The 25,922-nt window shown below is 39.4% G+C and overlaps 1 protein-coding gene and 1 long non-coding RNA gene across 4 annotated transcripts in view; one reads left to right on the top strand and one right to left on the bottom strand.

The window, feature by feature from the left end:
* LOC115655027 overlaps positions 1-25,922 on the bottom strand; it is a 109,944-nt gene that overhangs the window by 20,105 nt on the left and 63,917 nt on the right. The window lies entirely within an intron of this gene.
* The window catches only part of HECTD2 (HECT domain E3 ubiquitin protein ligase 2), an 89,547-nt gene that overhangs the window by 27,280 nt on the left and 36,345 nt on the right, over positions 1-25,922 (top strand). The window contains exons 1-8 of one of the 3 annotated variants that reach the window (XM_030570057.1): positions 3,412-3,485; positions 8,710-8,848; positions 11,783-11,885; positions 12,650-12,739; positions 16,912-16,976; positions 20,920-20,965; positions 22,085-22,194; positions 23,263-23,411. In XM_030570057.1, coding sequence (XP_030425917.1) covers positions 8,835-8,848; positions 11,783-11,885; positions 12,650-12,739; positions 16,912-16,976; positions 20,920-20,965; positions 22,085-22,194; positions 23,263-23,411 — 577 coding nt within the window. In that variant the 5' untranslated portion in view covers positions 3,412-3,485; positions 8,710-8,834. Of the gene's footprint in view, positions 1-3,411; positions 3,486-3,618; positions 3,776-8,709; positions 8,849-11,782; positions 11,886-12,649; positions 12,740-16,911; positions 16,977-20,919; positions 20,966-22,084; positions 22,195-23,262; positions 23,412-25,922 lie in introns of those variants that run through there. The other 2 variants (XM_030570056.1, XM_030570055.1) reach the window with 2 other exon arrangements.

The raw sequence follows: 25,922 nt of genomic DNA, 5'->3' as shown, positions 1-25,922 counted from the left end.
GTGCATCTGGCAGCCATCTCTGCCTTCCACCTGAGGGAGAACAGCTGATCAGTCTTCTCTCACCCCATGGTTTCAAGGTTCCTCAAGGGCTTGGAACATTTGTACCCGCAGGTTAGACGCCCTACCCCTACCTGGAACCTCAATCTGGTTCTAGCCAAGCTTACGGGTGCTCTTTTCGAACTGCTAGCCACCTGCTTGCTGCTGTACCTCTCCTGGAAGACAGCCTTCCTCGTCACTATTACTTCGGCAAGGCAAGTATCCGAGCTTCGGGCCCTGATAGCAGAATCCCCATATACGGTGTTTCATAAGGACAAGGTACAGCTGCGACCACATCCCGCCTTCCTCCCTAAGGTGGTGTCCGTCTTTCATGTCAATCAAGACATCATCCTTCCGGTCTTCTTCCCGAAGCCGCACTTGTCGCGTCGGGAACAACAGCTGCATTCCCTAGACATCCGCAGGGCTCTCGCCTTTTATATCGAAAGAACAAAACCCTTTTGAAAGTTGCCTCAGCTCTTTGTAGCAGTGGCAGATCAGATGAAGGGCCTGCTGGTCTCCTCCCAGCGAATTTCATCTTGGGTGACGTCTTGCATCCGGGCCTGCTATGATTTGGCTCACGTTCCGGCTAGCCACCTCACTGCCCATTCTACTTGGGCTCAAGCTTCATCTGCTGCCTTCCTGGCCCATGTTCCCATCCAGGAGATATGTCGGGCAGCTACTTGGTCATTGATTCACACCTTTGCGTCACATTACGCATTGGTACAACAATCCAATGATGCAACATTTGGCTCAGCAGTTTTACATTCTGCAACATCTCGCTCCGACTCCACCACCTAGGTAAGGCTTGGGAGTCACCTAATTGGAATTGATATGAGCAAGCACTCGAAGAAGAAAAGACAGTTACTCACCTTTGTAACTGTTGTTCTTCGAGATATGTTGCTCATATCCATTCCAAACCCACCCTCCTTCCCCTTTGTTGGAGTAGCCGGCAAGAAGGAACTGAGGGGCCGTTGGGTCGGCAGGGGTATATATCTGGTGCCACTCCAGGGGGCGACCCAGCCGACCCACCGAGTGTTGCTAGGGTAAAAAACTTCCGACGAATGTGCACGCAGCGCGCACATACCTAATTGGAATGGATATGAGCAACACATCTCGAAAAAAACAGCTACAAACCGTATTTTCTATGAGATAGGTATAACTGCTGGGAAGACCAAAAACACACTGGAAAGAACGTGCTCCAGCAAAACAGAATGATGTAACATCGACTTATGTTCGTGGAGGGACAGACGAAGACAAGCCACACAAAAGTGAAACAACAGAAGATTTAGCAGGTCTTAAACTGCCCAGTGATCGCTCCCAACTCAGTTCTCTATTTTTCACTGAACCACCAAACCTGTTAGAAAAAGACAGAGGTTCCAGAGGAGAAGAGCATCTCACCCTCCATCATCGAGTATCCAGTCATCATCAAAACAGCAATTTTCATGGGCTGGTCAAGGGTTCGACCCTTCCCTCACCTATAGTTTGTAAGCTGCAACCCTTTGCCCACTCCTCCACTTTTGGAGATTGCCTTTGCCATTTCCAGCAGGCCTTGTGGCATGTTACAACAGACAAGGAGATAATAACTTTGGGCTACACCATTCCCTCACTGCCACCCAACAGCAGCTGTTACCTGCCCACACCCTGTGACCCGTAATCTCACAGAGTTTCAGCGTGGATCCCTATTTAGCTGTCATGACTACCCTGCTTTTCTGTTCCTGACCCCTAGAACTGCAGCACAGACCCTAGTACCTGGTATTGACCTTCAGCCTGATTCCTGACTGTCTCTGACCCTTGTCTTAACTCCTGACTCCAGTTTGACTCTCAGCTTGACTCTTGACCCTGATACTGGCTCTGGCCTCTGGCTTCAATTCCGGAATCTCAGCCTCCTGCCACTGATCCTGCCTACCTTCGCCCAGAATCCTGACAAGTACTCTGCTATCAGTTAATGTTCAGAAGATGATACCTGGATTATTTTTTTTTAATGTTACAGATTACTACACATGGAAGAAGTACTTCAGATTGATTTCCCATCTTCAGCAAAAAAGAAGCAGTTCAGTGGTGTTGATTATCAGCTTTGTTTATTATGCCAAAGGAGTTGTAATGAGGCACTAGTTAAGACATCAGCATCCATCCAGAAATAACTGGAATCCATCTTCAAATGGTGTGCATATAGTTAAATAACTTACATTACTTAACATAATTACAATCCTAGAGTAATTTATTACAGTATCTTTGTTTTTACTTTGGTCTCAATCATTTTTAGACATTAATGGGGAGACAAAGAATACCAGCTAGCAGCAGAATCTTTGGAGAATATCACCCCGGAGGACCTGATTGAACACAACACTTGGCATTGTGAACCAAATTTTTGCAGGGAAAAAGTTGTGACTTGCTGTGGAATCTCACACCCAAACACTCGCTGCCTTTCAAAAATGCTAACTAGATGTCATCTTTGAAAAGCATACTGATGTGTTTTAAGTTGTTTCTCAAAGGGTACAGGACTTGCAAGACGAGTTCCACACATTCAGTGTACTTTTCCGTATTCAGTGACCATTATTATACATGATGGAGAGCCGCAATATCACAGAATGGAACATGAAATTTAATGAGGCTAAACTGGTGACAAAGTCAACTTTTGGACTAGTGCAGTAATATATGAAGATGGTTGAGTCTTTGCTGCTCTTTATTCGATCTGCTAATTAGAATTTGCATCTCACACTGGAAGACATACAGAATATGTTTTTGCTTTAGATTTAACCAGCTATTCTGGGATGATTGCCTGCTACCTCGCTGAAATAAGAGGTGTAAAAAGTCTGACCGTCTGTTATCTTATTATCAAACTATCGTACTGGAAGGTGTTTGATTCAGCCTCCAAAGACTCTTTCCTCACTCTGAAAGATCTCGGAATGCATGAGACAGTCACTGATGAGGTCATAAATGAACTGGAAGCATTAATATACCAAGTTTACCATTTGAAGACTAACATTATGACACTTGCAGAACTACGCTAGTGGATGTTCTCCAAGAAACAGATAAACTGAGAAAAATTGTCACTGATGAGGGCCACTATTTATACTTGATGTCATGATGGCAAATATCAAGCAATGGAATGGCTCTGGAATGATCGATCATATCCAGAACTACCCTCCTCTATTGGGCATAGTTGGGTCTTGGAGAATGATCTGATCACACCAGTTGTGTGAAATACCATGTGGTCCCAGTCAGTGCTCCAGTTAATCAAATGCTCACATGCAAAGACCAGATGCTTACCATTCTGCAAATGTTTGGCCAGTCGCCTGCCTTGCACAGACAAGGATCAGTTTGAGACTGTGTCTAGCAATGGTGCCCTAGATGGCGATGACATTGATGACTTTGATAAATAAATGTTTTCAGTCCTACATGTCAAGGCTAACTTCCCTAGGATTACAAAAGAACAGTGTCTTTTTTATGTAAGCAATGCATCCCTCTGTTAAAGTATAATTTTAAAAATGTTGACTTTAAACATTTTCTCGAATACATATCTACATAATTGTTCTAGGTTTGTCATGTTTGGTGCCATTGTGTTGATGGGAGAAAGGGGCTTTCGAATGATACCCAACTCGAGCCATTTCTGACAGCTCTGTATTATCAACTGTATTATCAAAATTTCTACCAACTGGGCGACCTGAAGCTGGGTGCCAAGGGAGCATAAGCCCCCCCACCATGCCACAGAAGGTGGAACAATTGAAACTGTGATTCTGTAGGTTTTTAGGAATCAAATGACACCTCCATCACCTTTCTATCAATAATTTGCCCACCGAATGAGATTTTACTATATTGTGTTCCCAGATCTATGCTGAAAAATTTGGGTAGAGGTGTGAATAATACAATATAGGGCTATCGATTAATCTTAGTTTTAACTCCTGCGATTAACTCAAAAAAATTAATTGCAATTTAATCACACTGGTAAACAATAATAGAATACCAATTGAAATTTATTATAAATATTTTTGGATGGTTTCTACATTTTGTAAAACAGCAAAAGCTGTTTTATTTGGCATGTTGGGGAAGTGAGGATGCCGGTAACTGAAAAATGCTGGTTAACTAAGGGTATGTCTACACTACCGGATTATTCCGATTTTACATAAACCGGTTTTGTAAAACAGATTGTATAAAGTCGAGTGCACGCGACCACACTAAGCACATTAATTCGGCGGTGTGCGTCCATGTACCGAGGCTAGCATCGATTTCTGGAGCGTTGCACTGTGAGTAGCTATCCTGTAGCTATCCCATAGTTCCCACAGTCTCCCCCACCCCTTGGAATTCTGGGTTGAGATCCCAATGCATGATGGTGCAAAAACAGTGTCGCGGGTGATTCTGGGTAAATGTCGTCACTCATTCCTTCCTCCGTGAAAGCAACGGCAGACAATCATTTCGTGCCCTTTTTCCCTGGATTGCCCTGGCAGACGCCATAGCATGGCAACCATGAAGCCCATTTTGCCTTTTGTCACTGTCACCGTATGTGTACTGGATGCTGCTGACAGACGCGGTACTGCAGTGCTACACAGCAGCATTCATTTGCCATTGCGAGGTAGCAGAGATGGTTACCAGTTGTTCTGTACCGTCTGCTGTGCCATTGTAAATTGGCAATGAGATGACGGTTATCAGTCGTTCTGTACCATCTGCCGCTGTCATGGGTGCTCCTGGCTGGCCTTAGCTGAGGTTGGCCGGAGGCGCAAAGACAAAAATGGGAATGACTCCCCGAGTCAATCCCTCCTTTATGGTTTCTCTAAAAATAGAGTCAGTCCTGCCTAGAATATGGAACAAGTGTACTAGAGAACCAGTATACCAGAGAACCAGAGAGCACAGCCGCTCCGTGTCAGATCCCGCAGAAATGATGATCTGCCTGCCATTCAGAGGGGGTGCCCCTGCAACAACCCCACCCATTGATTCCCTTCTCCCCCAACCTTTCTGGGCTACCGTGGCAGTGTCCCCCATTTGTGTGATGAAGTAATAAAGAATGCAGGAATAAGAAACACTGACTTTTTAGTGAGATAAAATGAGGGGGAGGCAGCCTCCAGCTGCTATGATAGTCCAGGCAGGACATTAAACGGTGGGGGGGGAGAGGAGCCCAGCATCCCGCTGCTATGATAGTCCAGGCAGTACAGAATCTTTTCTTTAGACATGAAAGGAGGGGGCTGATGGAGCTCAGCCCCCAGTTGCTATGATGAAGACAGTTACCAGCCATTCTGTACCATCTACTGGAAATGACCGGGAATCATTCCTATTTTTACCCGGCGCCCCCGGCCGACCTCACCTGAGGCCAGCCAGGAGCACTCACGGGCTGATGATGATGATGGATAGCAGTTATATTGTACCGTCTGCCACTGGGTATGGAAGGGGAGAGGATGCAGCTATTCGTTGCCGCAGCACTGCGTCTACCAGCAGCATGCAGTAGACATAGGGTGACATTGAAAAAAGTCAAGAAATGATTTTTTTCCCTTTTCTTTCACGGAGGGGAGGGGGGGTAAATTGACGACATATACCCTGAAACACCCTGGACAATTGGGAGCTCAGCCAAGAATGCAAATACTTTTCAGAGACTGCAGGGACTGTGGGATAGCTGGAGTCCTCAGTACCCCCTCCCTTCCTCCATGAGCGTCCATTTGATTCTTTGGCTTTCCGTTACGCTTGTCACACAGCACTGTGCTGTGGCCTCTGTCTATCATAGCCTGGAGATTTTTTCAAATGCTTTCTCATTTTGTCTTCTGTAACGGACCTGTGATAGAACAGATTTGTCTCCCCATACAGCAATCAGATCCAGTATCTCCCATACGGCCCATGCTGGAGCTCTTTTTGGATTTTGGACTGCAGCACCACTCGTGCTGATCAGAGCTCCACGCTGGGCAAACAGGAAATGAAATTCAAAAGTTCTCGGGGCTTTTCCTGTTTACCTGGCCAGTGCATCTGAGTTTGGATTGCTGTCCAGAGCAGTCACAATGGTGCACTGTGGGATACCGCCCAGAGGCCAGTATCATCGATTTGCAGCCACACTAACCCTAATCCGACATGGTAATACCGATTTCAGCGCTACTCCTCTCGTCGAGGAGGAGTACAGAAACCAGTTTAAAGAGCCCTTTATATCGATATAAAGGGCCTCGTGTGGATGGTTGCAGCGTTAAATTGGTTTAACACTGCTAAAATCGGTTTAAACACGTAGTGTAGACCAGGCCTAAGAGGGAGGGAGTTTGGGTGCGGGGGGGCGGGGCATGGTCTCTGGGAGGGAGTTTGCATGTGGAAAGGAACTCAGGGCAGCAGGTTGGGGTGTGGGAGTGGGTGTGGGTTGCCTCCGCCTGCAGGCACCACCACCACAGCCAATGGGAGTTGCAGAGCTAATGCTTGGGGTAGGGCGGGGGCAGCCTGCCGCTCCTCTGCCTAGGAGCAGCCAGGACAAGTTGCCACTTGTGAGGAACTTCCCAAGGTGAGCACACACCCCCGGATCTGGCACCCCACGCCACAATCCGTGCCACAACCAGCTGCCCTGAGCCTCCTCCCACACCCAAATGCCCTCCCTGAGCCCACACTGCCCAACCCCTCCTGTGCCCCAACTCCCTTACCCTGCCCCCCATGTCTATAAACCGGAATTTCAATGAAGATCAAAAATGCCAGTTTATAGAACTTTACAGATGGTGAAGTGTCAGATAAAACAGCTTTCACTGTATATTGATTTCAGCACAGAATATAACGTGTACAGTACTCACTTTATATTATTATTTTTATTACTAATGTTTGCACTATACACATGATAAAGTACTGAAGTGTAATCTCTTTATCGTGAAAGTGTAGCTTACAAATGTTGATTTTTTTTTGTTACATAACTGCACTCAAAAACAAAATAATGTAAACTTTAGAGGCTACAAGTCCACTCAGTCCTACTTCTTGTTTAGCCAATACTCAGATAAACAAGTTTGTTTGCATTTATGGAGATAATGGTGCTGAAAGTGAGAACAGGCATTTGCATAGCACTTTTGTAGCTGCCATTGCAAGGTATTTACAAGCCAGATATATTAAACATTTGTATGCCCCTTCATGCTTTCATCCACCGTTTTCAGAGGACATACTTCCATGCTGATGACACTCATTAAAAAAATGTGTTAATTAAATTTGTGACTGAACTCCTTGGGGGGGGGGGCTGTATGTCTCCGTTCTGTTTTACCCATATTCTGCCATATATTCATGTTTCTATCAGTCCTTGGATGATGACCAGCACATGTTGTTTGTTTTAAGAACACTTTCACTACAGATTTGACAAAATGCAAAGAAGGTACCAATGTGAGATTTCTAAAGATAACCACAGCATCCGATCCAAGGTTTAAGAATCTGAAGTGCCTTCCAAAATCAGAGAGGGATTGGGTATGGAGCGTGCTTTCAGAAGTCTTAAAGAAGCAACACTCTGGTGCAAAAAGTGCAGAAGCTGAACCACCAAAAAAGAAAACCAACTTTCTGCTGGTGGCATCTAACTCAGATGATGAAAATGAGCATGCATCAGGTTGCACTGCTTTGGATCGTTATCGAGCAGAACCCATCATCAGCATGGATGCATTTCCTCAGGAACGTTGGTTGAAACATGAAGGGAAATATGAATGTTTAGCCACATCTATCATATAATATCTTGTGACACCTGCTACAACAGTGTGATGCAAATGCCATTCTTACTTTCAGGTGACATTGTAACAAGTAGTGGCAGCATTTATCTCCTGCACAAGTAAACAAACTTGTTAATCTGAGTGATTAGCTGAACAAGAAGTAGGACTGAGTAGACGTGTAGGCACTAAAGTTTTGCACTGTTTTATTTTTGAATGCAATTGTTTTTGTACATAATTCTACATTATAAGTTCAATTTTCATGATAGAGATTGCACTACAGTACTTGTATTAGGTGAGTTGAAAAATACTATTTATTTTGGTTTTTACAGTGCAAATGTTTGTAATCAAAAATAAATATTAAGTGAGCACTGTACACTTTGTAGCCTGTGTTGTAATTGAAATCAATATATTTGAAAATGTAGAAAAGATCAAAAATATTTAAATAAATGGTATTCTATTTAACACCATGATTAATTGCGATTATTTTTTTTAATCGCTTGACAGCCCTAATATAATATAAATATTGCAGCTAGTCAGGCAGTAAGTAAGCTTCACTAAAACAGTCAAAAGAAATGAAAATTTCTGGTTTAATTTGAAATGTGATTTATTTATTTATTTGACATTTTTTAAATGAATTTTTTGGAAAAGATTTGGAAGGGAAAATACCATTTTGTCTCACTCGTTTTAGTTATTTTCACTGCAGAAAGGTAAGAGGAGGAAATTTAAAATAGCAAGAATGTGTTTTTTCACAGTGAAATTTTAAATTTTGATATTTTTCCAAAAAATGAAATTTTGAGCAATATGGAAAAAAATTATGCTAATTCTTATACTGGCTGAAAAGGCATTTTCTGTCAGTTTCACATATATATGAGTTCCTAGTTTACAAAAAGAATGTTTACGTTCTCTTTACGGATTATAATGTAAACTTTAATCCTTTTGTATAGTTCATATGCCTTTGTGTTTTGCAAGCTAAATAAATCAATCTTTCTTTGTAAATTATGTATATGATTACAATACATTTAACACTTCTTTAAAATTTTTCAATAAGTGAGAGATCTACCACCAATTTGCCTTGATGTTAGGCAAAAGCAGCGCATCTCTATAGATACACTACCACCGGACCTGAAAGCTCCAGTCCCACCAGAAGCTTCCCTTCCCATCCGAACCAAAACTATGAAAGACTTCCAGTAAGTTGTGTTGGTTTTAGCTATATATTCTGTTTTGGTTTTTATTGACTGACTTTCCATTTTATTTATGTATGTTTGTTTGTTTATGTATGTAATATATTTATTTTCTGGCTGACCCCTAGTGATGGGATAACAGAATGCTAGATAGAATGTGTTTTATGTACGTTAATTTGGCTAGGATGCTGGAATGAATACTTTGTGTCTGTGAAAATTGTCATGACTCCTTGCTCAGCTTGGGTTTTATGCATCACCTAAAAGATAGCACCATCAGCAGCTCAGTGCCACATGCATTTTTTCTACCATTACTGTTTTTTGGGAGGGAGAGGGGGAAAGAACTACTGATATTTAGTGGATATTTATTTTCAATCAAAGACCCTCAACTCTGACTGAAGACATTGTGTACCAGGCCTTTAATTTGTAACTTCCTGTATTTCTGGACCTTTGACAATAGTTAATAACATGAGCTGTGCTACCTCTCACTTAAATGTTTAAAATGTAGAAATATTTTTTCATATTATGTCAAAGGACACTGGTGTCAGCAGTTCACTCTTTTTGTAGTTCCTTTTTATTTATTTATTTTTATCCTCCTTTCTATTGATGTTAGTACTATTTTAAATAGTGTAAGTAAGCTTGAAACCATATTGGGGAAATCTCTTATGTGAGAAGCACTACACTTAATAGGCCTTTTATTTCTGTGGACTTAGATCAGAGTCTGTACAGGTGAGCTTTATACTGCTGTCCTCTTACAATTTGGCAAAAGGACAATGTGATCACTGTGCCAAATCAGTTTAAGTTTGTTCCACTTTCATGTTTACTCCCTCTGTCAGTACACAAACCTAACTGACCTCATTTATCAAGGAAAAGTTCACAGTTGTTCTTAGTGACATATGAGTTTATCTTCTTTTAACAAGTTGGTTGCTTTTTTGTGTGTTGAGATTTCTCACTTTCAGTAGGAGGTTAAAAGTAACAAATTTTCTGATCTGTCAGGTGTTTCTTTACTTGGTGCAGAATGAGTCAGGTATCACAAAGGAATTGGTAAAAGAATATTTGTCTAGAACTCAAGTGGTCAAAAAATGGAAATGTGACAAACCCATCTCCATGCATTTTATTAATTTTGAATAAAATTTTCAAAAGTGTCCGTGACTTAGGAACCTAAGGCCCACTGACTTACAGCGAGACATGGTCCTAAATCCTTTAAGCATTTTGTATATATTATGTCTATTCTCACATTTACAGTGTGTTTCATTGAAATACCCAGGTTTGTCAGATGAGTGATTATATAAAAATGTTATATGTTGTGGAGGAAAAAATAAATTATTTGTATCACTAACATGTAGGGCCAATGTTTTCTGGAAATTGCCACTATTACTGCTTTTTAATTTTTTTTTCCCTAAATGACTCTTTACTTCTGGAATTGCTCTTAATTTTTGGAATTGCCATTCAGAGGGTGAGCAGGGCATGCAGGGTGATGTCCACAGTACCTATTACCCACTCATCTCCCCTGCACAGAGCTGGCTCCTTTCCCCCGCCACCCAGCACACAGCTTGCCTGGTCCTCACCCAGTCCTGCTCTGCCTCCAGGCCCAGCTCTGCCCTCATTTCTTCTCCGCTCCCAGACCAGCTCCACCTCTAGCCCCAGCTCCCCCCCACACCCTGAATCCCCAGTTCTCCACCTTCTGCCCAAGCTCTGCTGCTAAGGAAGTCTTGGCTATGTAGTAATGGTGTTGGGGGCAGGGGAAGAGAGAGAGAGACAGATTCCATTACTGGTAAGGGGCAGGATGCGACTGGAAAAGTTTGAGCACCGTTATTGTAAAGCAGGGGTACGCAACCTATGGCACGTGTGCCGAAGGCGGCGCACAAGCTGATTTTCAATGGCACTCACACTGTCTGGGTCCTGGCCACTGCTCTGGGGGGCTCTGCATTTTAATTTAATTTTAAATGAAGCTTCTTAAACATTTTAAAAACCTTATTTACTTTACATACAACAATAGTTTAGTTATATATTATAGACTTATAGAATGAGACCTTCTAAAAACGTTAAAATGTATTACTGGCACGCAAAACCTTAAATGAGAGTGAATAAATGAAGACTCGGCACACCACTTCTGAAAGGTTGCCGACCCCTGTTGTAAAGGATTGCATGTTATTCATGTTTATCAATAAGTGTATTTTTATTAATATAATGCATATCAAAAATATCTGAAATATATAGCTTTGAAAATCCAAAATTACTGTTTTCATTGCTGGAGAACACTGGCCCTACTAATATGAAAATAAGTTGTAGATTGGCTTTGCATAAATGTGTTTACTTTTATTTTCAGGATATTTGGAGTTTTCCATTATATCAGACATTAGTTTTTTATGAGTGTTTAAAGTGTTAACATAACATATCCAACTCCCAGCTTTTTAACTAGGTGTGAATCTCTGAATTTTATTGTTACAACAATGAATGTGATCTTACACATGCTATGTAAAATTTAGGAATTTTAAAGCTTGTAATACAAGCAAAGATCAGTACCTGTAAGTTAAATTAACAGTTTTAGGAGGTTACTTACTATTTTAAATTATTTCTACACATTGCATAAGAATTGATAATATGTTATTCTATTACTAATTTGTTTTAAAATACTGAAATCAGAATCCACTGAATTTATAAATATTATGATCAGGTAGTGTTTGAAATATATTTGCACAACCAATTTCAAATGCTTCCATTCTTTGGAGCGTCAGTGTTTCTAGATTTTCAGATAAAATATTAGAGTAAAAGTTAACTTGCACACATCAGTTCTTAAATTCACCCTTCTCATAAATCGTTTAGAGATGAAAGACAGTGGAGTAATAGTGAAGTATGAAGTACTAAGTCTATTTCATAAAGCGTTTAATATTTGTACATAAACTTGTGTGATATATATTTATTTGTGAATTTTCTTTCTAGGGAGGATATGGAAAAAACTAAGTTATCAGGAGACTGGAAAGCTGTGCATGATTTTTATTTAACAACATTTGATTCTTTCCTGGAGCTAAATGCTGCTTTTAAGGTAGAAAACAATTCAGAATGCTGCTTAGCTCTTATAGGCTTTATATCTTCAAGATGCTAAATATCTATCACATAAAATTTATATTTATCTTTGTTTAAACAGATTAGACTCATAGTAGTATCTTGTTCACCTTACCCATACACTTTGTAGTTATAGCATTTCATTGCTTCATTTACTAGTTCCATTTATTATTTGTTTTTAGCAAACCATTTGTTCATTATTCATGTATTAGTAAACCAGTGTCTCAAGCACATCTGTAGGATTTAAAACAAAAGAAATACTAAAATTAGTGTCCGGAGAATTAAAGAAAATGCAAAGACTTTATAAAAGTTGAATTGAGGCAATTAATTCATGTCACACAGGCTATCTAACAGATAGTACATGATAGTAATTTTGTTGCTCTTGACTGTTGCTGAATTTGAATTTGAACCAATGACTAGAAATGGTAGACTGAATCACCCATCATGTATCAGCTGACACGTCTAATGTAGTCTCATTATTTTAGACTTTTGACAAATTGGACCCATGTGAACTTCGCTAACATAAATGTATTCTTGTATTAGAATTTGAAAAGATACAATATCATATCTGACCTGGTTTCTTTTTTGTTGTTACAAAAAATTACCATTTTTTTTCTCTGTACATACTTTTTTCTAAAATTGATACAAATGTTAGCACACCATAACTTTTATTTTTAAGGGATTTTTTTTAAAATGACCTTTGAAATAACTTGAGTAAAATATGCTTATGATTTGGATTTGCAGAAAGATGTCAGTCTCCCTTTCAGTACCATTGAAGACTCTGGAATCAATGCTAAATTTGTGAATGCTGTCTATGATGCCTTACTAAATACTGTAAGTAAAAATGATGTTTTCAAAATGTTTTAAAAGATTCACTATTATGAACTGACGAATCTGCTGAAATTGCAAAAGCTGTGCAAGCTTACATGAAATCACCATAAAATCCTAAAAACTGCACTCTATGTATAGAACAACTTTTAGTTAATAATATTGTTTATATTTTGGTAGAGTCTAGAGGCCTCAGTCAGGACCAGGAGCCCACCATGCTATATGCTGCACAAACATAGCAAGGCATGGTTCCTTACCCCAAAAGCTTACAATCTGGATTAAAAAAGATACAGAAATGAGTGTAGGAAGCAATGGGGAAGATGGAATGAGGGTGACAATCATATGACTATGCATAGGCAAGTTAAATGTGCAAATGATGGGTTCCAAATAATTTGAAAGTTATTCTTCTTAATAATTAAGTGCACAATATAGGCAATTCTTGACCACTTCTAAATTTAGCCAATTTTTTATTATTAATTTCATTGATTTTGTGTGACCTTTGGTGTTTTTCTGGACAAAAATATCTGTATCTGCTATAGTGAATTTAATATTACTGTTCAGTAAAGGATATTGTGTAACTATTAGTTTGCATCTAGGCTATCTGTTTGCATGGTACTGAACTGTTCTCTTTTGAGAGGTATGAAAGAAAAAATGGTAATGAGGGGGTTTTCCTCACAATATTTGAGGTTCTTACTTAGGCACAGATCTTGAAAACAGCTTTTGCAGGTAGATTCCTGTGATTGTGCAGGGCACTACCAATTTCAAACAGGCGCTACATTGTGTATGAGAGTCCACCTGTGCAGTGTTCTAGTGAAGTTAGAAGGGCCCTGCACAGCATACAGCTCTTGCAGGACTGGGGACTTGGACAGTAGAAAGAAAGAGCCTTTTCTTACATACTAAACAGTAGGCAGGAAAACAAGATAATGGAAAAAGAAACTATAAGATAATATAGAACAGGGGTCGGCAACCTGTGGCACGCGTGCCAAAGATGGCACGCAAGCCGATTTTTAATGGCACACCAAGGTCCCAGCTGCCGGTCCCACTCAGCCCTCCACTAGCCTGGGTGAACGAAACCACAGGCTGGCAGTGGGCTGAGGAGGCCAGCGGCTGAGACTCCAGCTGGCAAGGGGCCAGCAGCCGGAACTGAAACCCAGCTGGAACCCAGAGCTGGCCGATGCTGGGGCGCAGCGTGTGGCACGCTCCCAGCTGGGGGGCTGCTGGCTGCCAGAACTCTCCTGTAGGCTGGCGCTGGCGGCCGAAGCAGCAGGCAGTCAGGCAAGTGAAAGGGGCCGGCGGAAGGCACGGTGGAGATGTCCGCGTCCCAGCCTGTCCTACTGCCCCTCTCGCCACTGTGGCTGGACACCAAGCACTGCAGGCATGTGCCGTCCCTGCGGCTCCTGGGGAAAAAGAGTGGCAGGCCAGAGGGTCTTCTGCAGGGCCAGCTCCAGCATTTTTGCCACCCAGAGCAGCACACACCAAAAAAAAAAAAAAAAGCCGTGATCGCGATCTGCAGCAGCTCTGCCACCTCCGCTTCAGTCTTCAGCGACTGGTCCTTCCTTCAGTGAGGGACCTGCCACCGAAGAGCCGAACGTGCCCCCCCTCTGCCTTTCTGCCTCCTTGGCAGAAACAGGAACAGCATGGGGCAGGGACCCATCCACTATCCAGGTAACCCGGCTGCAACCGGGACTGTCCCAGGCCAGCCCCAAGTCCCTGTCCTCTTGGGCCTTCCCTCTACACCCCCCAACCTCCTGCCCTGAACCCCTCACGCCATCCAACCCAGACTCCTCCCCCCCCATGCTCCCAGCCCTGACTCCTGCACCATCCACATCTCCACCCCCTGCCCTGCTCCCTCCACACCCCAACTCCCTGCTCTGAATGCTCCCACACACACATCCCAGCCCCTGAGCTCCTCCCCCTCGAGGGGGGTTGTAATACGACACTACCTGCAAGAAATTTAAGTTACTTTTACCCCTGCCGGAACCCCAGACCAGCAGTGGACTGAGCGGCTTAGCCCACTGCCGGTCTGGGGTTCCGGCCGCCAGCCCCACTGCCAACCGGTGTCCAGACTTCCGGCCCCGCTCAGCCCACTACTGGCCTGGGATACCGGCCACCAACCCGGAGCTCTGCTCCTGGCCTCAGCCACTCCCTACTGTAGTGCACATTGGAAAACCAGCAAGGAAAAGGATCACGCTAAACTGATAAGATCAGCATTTTAATTTTATTTTAAATTAAGTTTCTTAAATATTTTAAAAACCTTATTTACTTTAAATACAACAATAGTTTATTTATATAATGTAGACTTATAGAGAGAGACCTTCTAAAAACATTAAAATGTATTGCCAGCACGTGAAACCTTAAATTAGAGTGAATAAATGAAAACTCGGCACAGCACTTCTGAAAGGTTTCCGACCCCTGATATAGAATATGCAAGAGACACTAGTGATACCAAAAGTTAAACTTAGTTGTGCAACAGAAAAACATATGCTCCCAGTGTATTGATTCAAAACAATGGTGCAATATTTATCTTATCACTTTCACTGGACTCGCACTCTAAATCCATCTCCCTAAGTTTGGGTGATATACTTTTTAGATGATGTGGCTTTTTTTTTTTAAACATTTTTTTAATCCGTGTTTGCATCCAGTTGAAATGTTTTGTGCCTATTTAATAGGGCTTAATGTAAGATAAGGTCTTCTGGTAACTTAAACGATATTTTATTTAACCAAATGTAGAGCCTAGCTAGCTGTGATTTGTCAAGGTGGTCTCTGTTTTTGTTGCTTTGATAATTTGTATTACTTTAATAATCCTCCTGTGGTGTCACATCTAAATAAAGATTTGGGGAAAATGTAATAAACTGATAACGTTTTGATTGGGAAGTGTAGCTATGGTGAAAACACACTTGCTCCCCTGATTTGTTTTTTCTATTTCAAATTCTGTTTGTAGTATTACCAAGCAAAGCTTTGAAAGGTCTGCAAACTAAAAGGTTTAAGTTTATATATGAAACGAAGAAAATATTTATTGAACTTTTTCTAGACTTGACTAGATGGATGGGGTTTGCCTTTCCTAATTTTTACAGATGTAATCAAGCTATTAAACAAGAGCTTCTGTTGACTAGAGCTAGAATGATCGAGAAGTATTCAGTAGACCCTGGGTATTTAGCTTTTGTAGATAAGGTAATTTGGGTGAAGGAAAAAATTAGGTCAGCTTTCTTATACAATTAACCTAGTACTAAAATCAGTATAAGGTCATTCTTTCTATTATCATTATAAGAAAATTAGTATTTTAATTCTATATTAGTAAAATGGAACCTTGAAAACTGGAAATGTGGAGAAGTGAAGGTAGCATTTATTGCATATTCAGTGACTCATTAAGAAATTGAATATTATTAGTTCTGCATTAAATCTGATACATACATATTTAGTTGTCAGTCCTAAAATGAGAGAATTTTAATAACCAATTTAATAAATCTTTCCAAATCTAATTTACCTATACACCTACTATTCAAAATTCAGCTAGCTGAACTAAATATTCATCCGAGACTTGTAAGTAAAATAATGTTACATATGCAATTTTCTTTGAAGGTTTCAGATTACTTTAAAATCAGTTTCTCCCATAGAGTGGGTGGAATTAGAATCTTAAAATTTACTGTTCAGTGTAGGTTTGTATGTGCAGTATTCCCATTTTAAGTACTGTATAGGGATAACCACAAATACAGTAGTGTGGTAAAGTCAAGTTTTCAATGACACAAAAGTAAGTTTAACATTTTCTCCTAGTTTCTTTGTACAACAATAAAAGCCCTAATTCTTCTACTGATCTATTAATGTTACAAAGGGCAAAATCCAATAAACATTTACACATGAATAATTTTATGCACCTGAGTAGTCCCAGTTGGAACTAACCTGGGCATTTCTCTCAATGAAGGTAGCAGAATAGTATGCATATAAATTTCCTCTTAATATTAATTGTATTATAATTAGTTTGGGTTATTTTAGTTCTGTTTTCTGTAAAGTAGACAAAATAAAAAGTTGAATTTTATTGTGGAGTAAAAGCTATTCCTAATATTTTAAATAAGAGTGTTATCCTACTGTCATGTTTCAACAATTGTATTATATGAACTGTAAAAAAGAAGTGTACTCTTTAACCTAATGCTGTTTGTTTTTTTTCTTTACATTTTCCCTAGCCTCAAGATATTCAGAAGTCTGTCCTAAAAGGAATAATTAATGGTCTGTTACAGGAGTGGAAAGGGTAATTATAACCAGCATTTGCACATATTTACATTACTGGAAAATCTGGATTTATTGTACTAATATATTATCTTTCTTTAATACATGACAAGGATCTCACATGTTTTTAGACCAAGAATGAAAAATTATTTGTGTTACATCTTATTTGCTTTATAAGTTTCTCCTTTGAAGAGACACATCTGCTGATCATCTACATCTTAGTCAAATCCCCTCTGAGTGATTGATCAGAAATAGCTGGAGCTCTCATGGTATTACTACACTGCAAAAAAACTTAAATTAGGTAGGAGAGAGAAGGAGGGTAACATACTATTTTTGATTGGCTCAACTTCTGCATTAGCTAACTCAGGTTATGAAGACATGGCAAACTCAGCATAGCAATTCATGTTTAACCCCAGGCTTCCCTGTGAGGCTCAAATTCAAGCTGCTAACTCATGTTAAAAACCAGGTTAGCCATGTCTTCACTGCTATTTTAACTCAAGTTGGCCAATGTGGGTTAGCAAACCGAAGTTAAGAACACACAGGTTTTTTTCTGATCCTTTCTGTGTTTCTTATAATATAGATAGATCCTCAGTCATGGTGGGCACTGGTTCAAGAGGGCCTCTCCCTGACTTTTTACTAGAAATTTCTTAGGAAATGGGTATGCGACTCTGGAGCTCCCTCATGCTTTTCCAATAAACCTTTATTTTTCAGCTGGAAGCCCTCTTTTTCTGTTCAGCTTTTTACTTTCAGAATCTCTTCTCTCTGCTGCCTCTCCGAAATGCAAATTGTTCTTCTATTGCCAGGGCAGCACTTAGGCTAATGGCTTATGATGGGGTTCCAGACAGAGTTATTTTCCCCACTCCACTCTTGGTCATTACTGCCTCTTTTGGTTGATAGAGCTCTGCTGGGTAGAGGGGAATGTAATGGATAAGCTACTTCCCAATTCCCGCCAAAGTGGCTAGGCAAACAGCAGTAGCCTAAAACAGAAGAGCCTGAAGAGGCACACAAAAAATTCAGTGAGGGAGGCAAGTCTCAGCAGTGACAGTAACAGCAGCAAGAAAGTAAATAATAGCAAGAAGTAGCAAAACCACACTGATACACCAGTCACAAAGCACAAAAAGGCAAGTCGGCAAATCCTCTACCATGAAGGGCGATGAGAGCATCCATGCTCCTCTAAGATAGAAAAAACAGTGAGGAACTCCTTCTTTTCCTACACTATTCCCAGCTCCTCATGCATCTCCCATTCCATAAGATTCCCCCCACCCCTAAGATGTGGGAATGGTTTTTAATAAATATTTATATTAACTGATGTTTGAGTCCCTTGTGCTGGGTGCTGTACAAATATAGAAAAGAGAAAAGATGCTAAGATAGCTAGCTGTCTGACATTGTTCCTGTTGCTCAAGGTTCCCCTCACTTAGGGAGTAGCCAGAATTTGGTAAGGGTCTTCCCAAAGGTCTCTTTCAGTCAATTATTTAATGGAGAGCAATGGGATCCTATACGGAATGAGCACTAGAAAAGCTTATTCCTCCCCCTCTCTCCCTCTTAATCCGTAGACACTTTCTGTCATGGACATAAGATCCACGATTGATCTTAAGATCCAAGATTAAAGAAACAGAAGAAAACATTAGGAGCTTTGGAAGTGCTATATGATTCCTCCTCCAACTCAACCGCTTCCTTTCATTCTCTTTCCTCAAAGAACAGCTGTTTTAATCTGTTCTTTAAAATCTGAACTAAGCTTCCAAGAAAGACTTTTTGTCCCATGGAATACTGCAGCACCATGATTAAAAGGATTGTTTTGGCTCTGGAGTCCTCACCAAAAAAAGGCAAGAAGGAATCCGTTAAAAACTAGGTGATCATGTATTTTTCTACTAGCACATGGACTTTCATTTGAAATGATTGCTTAAGGAACTCAGAATGGGAGCAGCTATGAAAAAGCAATTGCATAAACTAGCAGATCAAAAACTTTTGAATAAGCTGCAAAGAAATGAACTGTCCACAGTGCCTAAGAGGGATGCTGTATTGACAGGCATGATGAAGGAAACAATCTTCTTCATTAAGGAAGATTTCTTTCTTAAGCACTATGTTGGACAGGAAGGTCAAATCACCATTCCAAGGAAATTCAGGCCTTCAGGAAATTCTCTGCCATGTACTTTGCTGGCGCATCTGTATTATAGTTCAGGAGACTTAGGGTGGGCTTTTCAAACGTTCTCAGCATTGACCTTCTCTAGTTCCATTAAATCCAATGGGAGTTTTATCATTGACCTAAATGGAAGCAGAAGTAAGCCAGTGCTGAGAGCTTTTGAAAATTCCATCCTTGAAAAACTACAGCCTTCAAACACAAAATAATGCAGTCCATCTTGAAGACTTCTCATCTCTTCTTTCATAGTAGATGCCATTAGCTCAGTTTGATTGTCCACAATATCACTGATCCCAACCACCATTGTCAGGAAACAAACATAGCTGTGTTTATGGAAAGCTAACCACCAAAGCAACTGGTAACCTTTTAACACCTTTGCATGGAGGAGGATCATTTGGTGAAACTCTCAACAAGGTCATGATTAAAATCTCTTGAAGACAATTGACCCAAGAAATATAGACCATTCAGAAATTGTGTGCTCTTTTCACACAGCTCCAACAGATGCTACAAGAATGGATTCACTTTTTCTAAACTATGAAAACATGATTACAAAAAGCACACCAGGATTTCTGCAACATTTCCTATGTCAGAAACAAATGGGCAGTTTGATTATGCTTGTAATACTAAAGACAGTTGAGAATGATTCCTGCTTTCTGCTCTCATGAGAGGGATTCATTAGAGACTTCTACTTCCATACTCTTACGTGGACTTACCTTGTGGGATTTACCTCATGGCTAACACTTCCTCAGAGTGTATCATTATCAAAAGTCATATTAGTTGAGACTCATTACTGCACATTCCATAGGGAACAAAGTAACCCTCAGGATTTCAGACTTAGAAGTATATCCCATGTCTTAGTATCCTGTTATTTTACCCTAATCTAAAATGTCCTCAAAAAGAAAACTGATACATCTCAGATTTTTGGTTTGTTCTCAAGATTTATCTTAAGAGAACAGAACAGTATTGATGATCAAGTTTTTTTCTTTTTTTATTAGTCTTCAACATAGGAGTCAGAAAATCCAAAAAGGACAAAGTCTGTTCCTGAATCACATGCTGTTAGTAAAACATTGAAGGCCAAAGGTCTCTCCTTGGAGGGACTGTGGACACACTCCTCTAAATCAGCTTCATTTTCATGGGCAGAGAAATCTTGAGCATCAATCAAGGAAATGTATAAAGCAAACATTTGATTCCGAAGAGGAGTTCTGGGTATCTCCTCATATAGTGTTTCATATGAGGGTATTCAGTGAAGTGGTGCTTCAGCAATGTTTTTCTATGCTTTCTGTGTTTCTGACCGAACCTTGTTTTCCCTGCCTGTCTACTTTTCACTTCTGGCTATGCTTTTTATGCAAAGGATAAATGGACAAGTCTCTCTAATAAGAGAAATGTTCTTCCTTGTCAATTTCTCTTATCTGGGCATGTCTACTGCTTCTTATTTATATTGTTGCAGGAATACGTAAGGTCAGTCATCTTGGAGTATCTTCAAAGTGTTCTTCAGGATCACATTGAGTTCCTTTTAGAAGACATTTTCCCTGTGTACATAGTAATTTACAGTAACATGCTTCTTGCTTATAATAACTTTGGAAGTACTCTCTATGGCAGAAAGTAGGTGGGTGGTGGGTTACTCAGCCTATGGTTTACAATGGTACACTAATTTTGCTTCTCCTGACCGATCAGTGTAAGGGATCCAGAGTATGTATAGATTGTAGAAGATCATCAGATATGGTATCTTTGGAGAAGCAAAACTGAGAAGTTAGATACATGTTTTCATTGACTGTTAATGTTTTTTTATACTTACATATGATTTTGGCATAAATTTGTTTGTTCTTAGGCCACGAACAAAAGATGATCTTAGAGCATACTGTATACTTTTACAGGTAAGAAAAATAGAAGCTTTTTAGTAAAACACATAATCTGTTTAATGCGTGATGTACAATCCTTTATACAATCAAAGTGTAACTAAAGTGTACTGTAAATTAAAAATATACGTTGAGAGGCTTTACATTAAATGGATTTATATTTAATTTCCTTCTGTATGGAAACTATGTACTGAAATATTTACAGTTACCCTACAGAAAAGTCTACTGCTGTGGGTTTTTTCTTTTAAAATTTTAAATTTGTATGAAAAATAAAGGCTTTCTTTCTGATTAACATGCAAAAAACAATACAAATTTACTGCTTGGAAACTGCCATCTTGCAGGATGAGAGAGCAAAGTGGGTTATTTTATTTCCTCCCCATCCCCAGCTCTCCTGCATTGATCTGCCTTTGTGCCCACTTTCCCAACAGGCTACTTTCTGCATATTTTGAGCAGAGTTTTGTTTCAACAATTAAATAAGACTGTAATGTTGCAGGAAACATACAAATATTATCGATAAATGCATCATGATACAGAGGTAAGAATGCCTGTCTTATTTATACTAGTATTTGACTGTTCCTGCTACCGGTGGAGTTGCATCAGTGATCAATAATAAGTCTGAATTTTACTAACATAGATGAGGCTTGTTGGATGTGTTTTGTACACAAGAGAGCAGTTCACCAGTATTTGGGGATAAAGTCAGCTGGGAATCTAATTCATATAGGAGAAAAGGTTTTCAGTACACCAGGGAGGGGAAGCAACTGTGAATTGTGTGAAATGTAACCTGCTGTGATAGTGGGAATATGATCAGACCAGTGCAGGGGTGATGATAGAAATTAAGACTAATGCTCTAATCCTGGAATATGTCAATAAAGTTGTATATAATATTGAGCTGTAGGGTCAGTGCTAACCACAACTATAAGAATATTGAAACTTTCTTGAGTATTGCTTATCCAATAAGTTTTAATTGAAGTTCACCTATAGCAAAGTCTTCGTTAAATAAACAAACCTCTGATTTCTGTTTAAAACCAATTTTCAAAATGATATTTTCATCCATGATTGTATTGGTTGGAAAAGTCTAATGGCTTTTTTTTAATACTAATTTCAGTACTAACAACATGTTTTTAATATCTTTTGCAGAATCCTCAGTTTAGTAACACATCTACTTATGTCATCTATGCTCACTTGCTAAGACAGATAGCAACCTTGGCAGAAGCTGACCATCATTTCCTAGCTCACTGGTTTAAAAAGTAAAAAAAACAAACTTTCCATCATATAGGATCACAATTTTAAATATACTTTCATTGATAATGAAAGTTTTTGTATTCTGACAAGCTTTAATTATATTAACTGAAAAGTTTTATTTTTTTAAACATACATAGAGTCCGGCAGGAAGGAGCAGGCTGTGGGGTACATACATAGTTCTCCTAAACTCATGGAAGTTACAAGGCTATGTTAACTTTTGCACAGATCCCATTGGTGGAAGTGTGGCCCTGTTGGAGCTGTGCTAGTAGGGGCCACTGGGGCTGTAGCCTCATGTGGATACAGGACTTCTGTCTGAATGAGCCTGGCCTTGCAGGTTATCTGCTAGGTTTGGGGGCAGCTTTTCCATGAGGAGGTAAAAATTTCCGCCTCAAGCTGAGATGTGTCCTAGTTTACCAAAAACTCTAATAGCTATAATTTGATTTGGCTCACTGTTTGAAAAGGATGATTGTTATCTTGGTTAAGACGGTAACATGAAGATTGATGTTTTTCATTGTTACAGCCAGGATAGAAAAGCCAAACAATACTAAAAATTTGAGCTTTTTATCTTTTAAAAGATTGTGCATTTCTCTTACTACATACATGGAAGCTATGTATTGTACAACATAAAAAGTGTTTGTAGAATACTTAGTCTATACTCGAGAGTGCATGAAGTTATTTTTAGTGTCTCTTTTCAATGAAGCAAAATGTCTCTAAATAGAAAATTCAAAAAAGTTGTCAGATTTAAAAGACAAACTTCACAGAGAGCAGATAATTTCTATCTTTCTATTTACCACTTTAATAAAGAGCCAATTAACTATTTAGAAAAGAGGTAACTTTTGATACAGTAATCTAAAAAGATGTAGAGATTAAAGCACATCTATAGTATGCCTGATGCATTCAATAGAATTGCTATATCCTTTAAAGAAGAATATTGCCACTTGTCAATGTTTAGAAGTATGCAGATGTAAATAAACTTTATATTTGGAATTTTGTCCATTATGTGGTAATTTATTATAATAGTCTAGAGTGGAGGCAGTACTAGCTTAAGAGTAACTTCAGTATGTTTCTTCTAGGATTTCGCAGAGGAGGTTTAAGCAGTTAGTAGACAGGTTGCTGCAATTTATTTCTTTACGTCTGTTCCCTGCAAAACCTGAAGAATTCCCACCCATGATAAAATGTACTTGGTGGATTCCATCAGCAACCAAAGTCTTATCTTTATTCAGTAAGTTTTTCTAATTAAAATTGATTATTCTTAGTTCACAATTATGTTATGATATATTGTCTTTTTCTTTTTAGCACAGAGACATAAAATAACTGACAAAATAGATTCTGCAGAGGGCCACGATGTTCCCACAGCACTTCTGTTTTTGCCATTGCATGATGAGGAGAATGCACCCATGTCTACACCAACCAAATGCTTTTTCCATTATCCTAGAAGAATGCCTTTAAACTGTACCCAAAAGCAGATTTTCCCTGCAGACGTGATCTAGTCTACATAACTATCGCTTCTTTCCTAATCCTGTATGTATATTTAGGGAGAAGGCACCCTCTTATATTGCACTTCAGGGGATGAGATCTTCTCCCACAAAATTGTGACCAATTAAGATTTACTGTATATACTCGTTCATAAGACGAATATTTTTCGTAAAAAAGTGATGCATCGAAGAGTGGGGCTTGGCTTATAAACAGGTCTACACCAAAATTTGATGATTTTAAACTCTATGGAATCATTGAATTGAATATCTAATACATTTTCATTTTGTTTACCTGGAGCATTCACAGGCATGGAGCCCCTTGGCTTCTTGTAACCACGATTTGCCATTCCCAGTCAATGGGAGCTGCAGGAAATGGCACACCACTTCCTGCAGCTCCCATTGGCTGGGAACGGTGAACCGCAGCCATGGGGAGCTGAGCTCCCATTGGCTGGGAACGGCGAACTGCGGCCAGAGGGAGCTGAGGGGGTCCATGCCTGTGAACGCTCCAGGTAAACAAAATGTCCAGGCCCACTAGTGGCGTACCCTTACGGGCCAGGAGCCAAAGTTTGCCAACCCCTGAAATATAGGGTCAGTTTATGAAAGGGTCACACAGTTTTTGCTATTTTTACCTAACCATCTTGGGAGGTCAACTTGTAAACGAATGGGCTAATGAACGAGTATATACGGTAGTCAAAGCTCACAGGTGCAAATAGGAATATATTGCTATAAATGCTTATACAGTAGGTTGCTCCAGCAACTGCATAAGACTGTAATGTTGTAGTAAGGATACATGTATTCTTACCACATAAATACGTATAAAAAGATGTAGGTAGTCTGAACACAAATCATATTGAATGGTCAGCATATAGCCTGTTTCCCCTTAAAAGAAAGTACATCAAATGAATGTGAGATACTCTCAGTCACATAGATAGCCCATATCAGTCTCAGTGATGTTGCCCACGAGTTGCTGACATATAAATTCAGCAATCCCACTGGCACAAGCCTGTTAGCAAACATGCATGTGGATTAGCAGATCTTAAAAATTTCCAATATGCAACATTCAACTTATTTCGCATCCAGTGAAAGTCAGAACTCCTGTTATATTGCAGTACTTTATACAAGTTTTTTATTGTTGAATGAACAGATATTTACAAACCTTAGCATTGCATTGGATTAGCAATCCCAAATGTATTGCTTGACTGATCGCAATAAATGCATTGTGACTAATAAATTTGGGCTTATTGAAAGGAGTCCTTGTTTGCCATAAATATTGGGTCAGTTTTGGGGAGTGGTTTCAAGTCTACACTGTGGGCCCTCTTTTTACATCAAGACAACAGTTGATTAAAAGTCAGATCCCCATGTAATGACAATTTGGCTAAATCTCGTTCTCATTTAGTATCTAAGTATTTCATTATGAAGCTCAGATAAGGTGATAGAGAATTGAAACCTGAAAGGAAAAAGGCAGGGCCTAGGGTGCATCCGTGTCTTCTTTCCTTTACTAAAACTGCATTGAACTCATACATGTAACATAATATATTATGTCAATAGATGTGTTTTGAAATATTTGGATAAATTAAGAGTTCAGGGAGTTGAAAAATAATATAAGTAATCGATTGATTCCTTAATCAGAAGTGTCCATTGTTCTGATGGCTATACTTTACTCTTTTTATTTAAGTCTTATATGAATAGACTACTCTTTGGTGAAATTCTGGCCACACTGAAGTCTATAGGAGTTTTATTACTCTTTTATGAGGCAAGATTTCATCCTTATATTGAGATACTGTCTAACTTAGATATTTTTTCAGGAAAGCAGTCTTCTGTTGTTGATGAGTAAAATACTTTTTAGACTTCCATTGGAATTTAATTTTTAAAATTCTTAAAGTATATTTGGAAAAAAGGAAGCAGAAACAATTACCTTGGAATTTTGGCCCCTGTTTCAAGTCACTGATCATAAGCATTAGCTAGTACTTTAATTTCAATGACAAAATCTGTTGCTTCATAAAATACCAAAAAAGTAAATTATGTGTATCAATTACATGTCAAATTTCCATATGTCTGAGATAGCAATTTGAGTCCCTAGACTTACTGTTTTTTAACATTCAAACTGAAAAATAAAGATATTTTTAAAATGATCTTGAGATTAGCACTTGTTTGTCTAGTTTCTCTTTGATTATAGTGGTTTGTAAAGTATTCTCATTAAATGTTGGTGTGCTAGCATGACAATATTTATTTTAGCAGAGTGATAGCAATACTATAGC

Source organism: Gopherus evgoodei, chromosome 7 (genome assembly GCF_007399415.2).
Source record: "Gopherus evgoodei ecotype Sinaloan lineage chromosome 7, rGopEvg1_v1.p, whole genome shotgun sequence".
Lineage (NCBI taxonomy): Eukaryota > Metazoa > Chordata > Testudines > Testudinidae > Gopherus > Gopherus evgoodei.
Note: the sequence above shows the minus strand (reverse complement) of the source record. Positions and strands in the feature narration are given on the sequence as shown.